We start from the raw sequence: 4164 nt of genomic DNA on the forward strand, positions 1-4164 counted from the left end.
CATTGCTTGACCTCAAGTTTCTATTGGGGACATATGTTTAGAAGGTCTTTAATATAGGAGGGACTGTTCGTGCTCAGGGATTTGTAGACAACAATACAAATCTTATAGGCAACTCTTTTTTCCACAGGAAGCCAATGTAACTCAAGGAGAAGAAGAGTTGCTGACGGGTATTTTTTGTTGTTGCGTACAATGAGCCTGGCTGCGTTATTTTGAGCAACCTGAAGTTCGCTAATTTTGTCTTTAGCTAAATTCGCCCAAAGGGAGTTACAATAGTTCATTTTAGATAAAACCAGGGAATTAATTAAAAGTTCTGCTATATGCTTCGGTATTTAATTACGAATTTTGCTTATTTTTTTCATTCTATGTACATAGATTGTATGGTGTTATTCACCTGGCTTGTCATGGAAAGATCTTTATCAATGATGACGCCAAGGTTTTTTGCTTTAATTGAAAATTCTATTGTGCTATTTCCGAAAGTAATAGGTGATTTATTTGCCTGTTTAAGGATACAAGGCTTTCCATACATTAAGGTCGCAGTTTTACTATCATTTCATTTTAACTTATTGTGGCACATCCAAGATTTAATCTCATTAAAACAGCTCGTAATTCGCTGTATTAAGAACTGTAAATTACAAAGGGTGCTGAATCATATATTTGCGTATCATCTGCATAAAAATGATAACTCAGATTGAATCTGGATATCACACTAGAAAGGGGCTGCATATATACAGTAAAAAGGACAGGGCCAAGAACAGAGCGTTGTGGCACTCCAAAAATTAGTAAAACTTGTTCTGACTGAACACCATTCACCACGACAGTCTGCCATCGATCCTGTAAATATGATGTAAACCATTTAAGGGCAATACCTTTTATGCCGAATGTATTTTCTAGTCTTCTTAACAAAATGTCATGGTCAATGGTGTCAAAGGCAGCTGAAAGATCTAAAAGGCATAATACATTGATATTGTTAGCATCAGCATTACATAAAAAGTCATTAAAGATTTTAAGAAGCGCCGTTTCAGTACTGTGTTGATGTTTGTAGGCTGACTGAAAGGGTTGTTCAAAACTGTTGTTCATAAGATGAGATGTTAATTGTGTAAGAACTACCTTCTCCAAAAGTTTTGACAAAAAAGGTAAATTTGATACAGGACGATAATTGTTTAATATATTGTGGTCCAGTGATGGTTTCTTCAAAAGTGGTTTGACGAGGGCACTTTTAAAGCACGATGGAACTTCGCCAGTCAGTATGGATGTATTTATGATTGATGTAATGGATGGTAATAATGTATCGATGGAGCTGGTCAAAAGCTGTGCTGGTAGGGGATCAAGGTCGCAGGATTTAATGGGGGCTTTTTTTATCAACTTGTTTATGAAACTAGGTGAAACTGGTTGGAACTTGTCTAAAGGGGTACCACAGAATGTATTTGTATCTATAAATGGTTCATGCCGATCTAGTTCTGAACGAATGTTATGGATTTTGTCTTTAAAAAAGTTGACAAATGTGTTTGGCAAGTCTCTTTGATTGGTTGTAGATGGTAATGAAGTGCATCTTTCACGTCCAAGTAGATCATCGCAGATGTTAAATTATTGTTTACAAGATTTAGAAGTTTCGAATTTTGAAAGAAAATACGTGGTCTTTGCCTTTTTTTTATTGTTGTCTTCCAGGCACGAAATGTGTTCTTGAATATTTCACGATGAATCGTAAGGCCTGATGTTTTCAGCAGTCTTTCTGCTCTCCGAAACTTCGTTTTAGCTTCTTTAACGTCCGACGTATACCACGGAGCATACTTGCGGTTGGTGACGGTCCTTGTTTGGAATGGCGCATGTTTGTCAAGCGTTTCGATGAGACAACTATTCCACTTTTCTGGAGAAATCATTGACTTTTTAGTAAGTTTTGTTTCTAAATCGCCTCTGAAATTGTCCAAATTAATGCCTTTAATGTTTCTGGTTGATGTGGTGGTGGTTTCTTGGCATGGTTTTGAAACGTCAAGATTGAAAGAAATGAGGGAGCGGTCCGAAAAGGGGAGATAATCGACGATGGCGTTGGTTTTTTGGGACTCTGAATTTTCTACAATTACCCAATCTAAAATATGATCAGCATAGTGGGTTGGCGCTGTTACGATCTGGCACATGTTGTTCTCCGATAATGACTCGTGCAATTTAGCGGTGTCTGTGACGTTGTCGAAGTGAAAATTAAAGTTGCCGAGTATAATTGAATGGCCAGGACGCGTGTGTTGCAAAGTTAGCATCTCGTTGATTTCCTTCCTAACATCAGGTAATTTTATTTTGTTTTTCTTGTTTGCTGGCGGTCGGTAGATGCAGTTGAAGTTGTATCTTGTATTCCGGAGGGATAATCTAAGATCAATGGCCTCCATTGTTTTGTAGCGCATTTCGATGATTTCCACATGTTTACATAATTTTGTTTTATAGAATACGCCAATGCCACCCCCTCGCTGATCTTTCCTTGGATACGATCTAAATTGGTACCCAGGGGGTGTCATTGCCTTTTCAACTGGGTCGTCTCCAGACTGTGAGAGCCATGTCTCTACTAAAAATAATATGTCGAAGTTCTTCTCCGTTAATAAATCGTTTAATTCTTCGGTTTTGTTACGGCAGGACTGTGCATTGAGAAGATCAATAACATGTTATTGTTGTCGTTTGTGAAACTGTTTGTGGTCGGTACAGTTATAAGTGTTGGTGGGTTTGTGTGGGGGCGGGGTGGACGACGAGTTGTTACCATTGAGATGTTGTGTTGTTTCCGTTTGCCTCCCCGAGGCCTGTTCTTATGAATATTATTGTAAAAAAATCGGATCACTTGAGTTAAAAATCACAGCTGGAATGTGACGTTGTTTACGTTTACCGCCTCGAGGCCAGTTGTAAAAATCAGATGTTGAATAAAAGTTGCTGCTATTCCATTCAATGTTGATTTTATTATCATGTAAATGTTATTATCTATAATACGAGTATTATGTATATTTCATCCCTCTATCACTATCACCCTTTCACGTCGTCATCGCTATTATCATCAATAGTTTCATCATTGATATCATCATCCACCGACAGCTTGGCCCGGCCACCCGACAAATGTGTTACCACAGACAACACAGGGAACTGGTCTCCGTGTCAACGATGCTTACCCGGATTTCACCACCTGTGTGTCTGATGTCGCAGATTATTGCCGACCAAGGCTGATGGAAACGATTAAGATTTGTGAAAGTTTTAGATACAGGTATGTTATGTTTCATGTTTTTCTTTAAAAAAATATTTACTCCTCTCCCTACCAACTGTAAGAAAGTTGTCACATTCACATGGATCAACGTGTAGCTATATGCAGGTCTGACATCAGAACGCAATAATGGGCCTAGTTTAACATTATTGTAATGGACAATATTTTTTGTGATTTCCAATACAACAACGAAAGGGGTCCCGATAGCTCAGTTGGTAGAGCACTCGCTTCGGATAGCTCAGTTGGTAGAGCACTCGCTTCACACACAATGGGTGTCCGGATAGCTCAGTTGGTAGAGCACTCGCTTCGGATAGCTCAGTTGGTAGAGCACTCGCTTCACACACAATGGATGTCCGGATAGCTCAGTTGGTAGAACACTCGCTTCACACACAAAGGATGTCCGGAGAGCTCAGTTGGTAGAGCACTCGCTTCGGATAGCTCAGTTGGTAGAGCACTCGCTTCGGATAGCTCAGTTGGTAGAGCACTCGCTTCACACACAATGGGTGTCCGGATAGCTCAGTTGGTAGAGCACTCGCTTCGGATAGCTCAGTTGGTAGAGCACTCACTTCACACACAATGGGTGTCCGGATAGCTCAGTTGGTAGAACACTCGCTTCACACACAATGGGTGTCCGGATAGCTCAGTTGGTAGAGCACTCGCTTCACACACAATGGGTGTCCGGATAGCTCAGTTGATAGAACACACGCTTCACACACAATGGGTGTCCGGATAGCTCAGTTGATAGAACACTCGCTTCACACACAATGGGTGTCCGGATAGCTAAGTTGGTAGAACACTCGCTTCATACACAATGGGTGTCCGGATAGCTAAGTTGGTAGAACACTCGCTTCACACACAATGGGTGTCCGGATAGCTCAGTTGGTAGAGCACTCGCTTCACACACAATGGGTGTCCGGATAGCTCAGTTGATAGAACAC

General features: G+C 40.5%; 1 protein-coding gene across 1 annotated transcript in view; it reads left to right on the top strand.

The window, feature by feature from the left end:
- Positions 1-3229, top strand: part of LOC144961540 (uncharacterized) — a 42860-nt gene extending 39631 nt beyond the window's left edge. The window contains exon 11 of the mRNA XM_078894696.1: positions 3064-3229. Within this exon, the coding sequence (XP_078750822.1) occupies positions 3064-3192 (129 nt within the window). The 3' untranslated portion in view covers positions 3193-3229. The remainder of the gene's footprint in view (positions 1-3063) is intronic.
- Positions 3230-4164: the final 935 nt, after the last annotated feature.

Source organism: Berghia stephanieae, unplaced genomic scaffold, assembly GCF_034508935.2.
Source record: "Berghia stephanieae isolate SIO BIC M18660-M18661 unplaced genomic scaffold, UCSD_Bste_1.3 scaffold29, whole genome shotgun sequence".
NCBI classification, from domain to species: domain Eukaryota; kingdom Metazoa; phylum Mollusca; class Gastropoda; order Nudibranchia; family Aeolidiidae; genus Berghia; species Berghia stephanieae.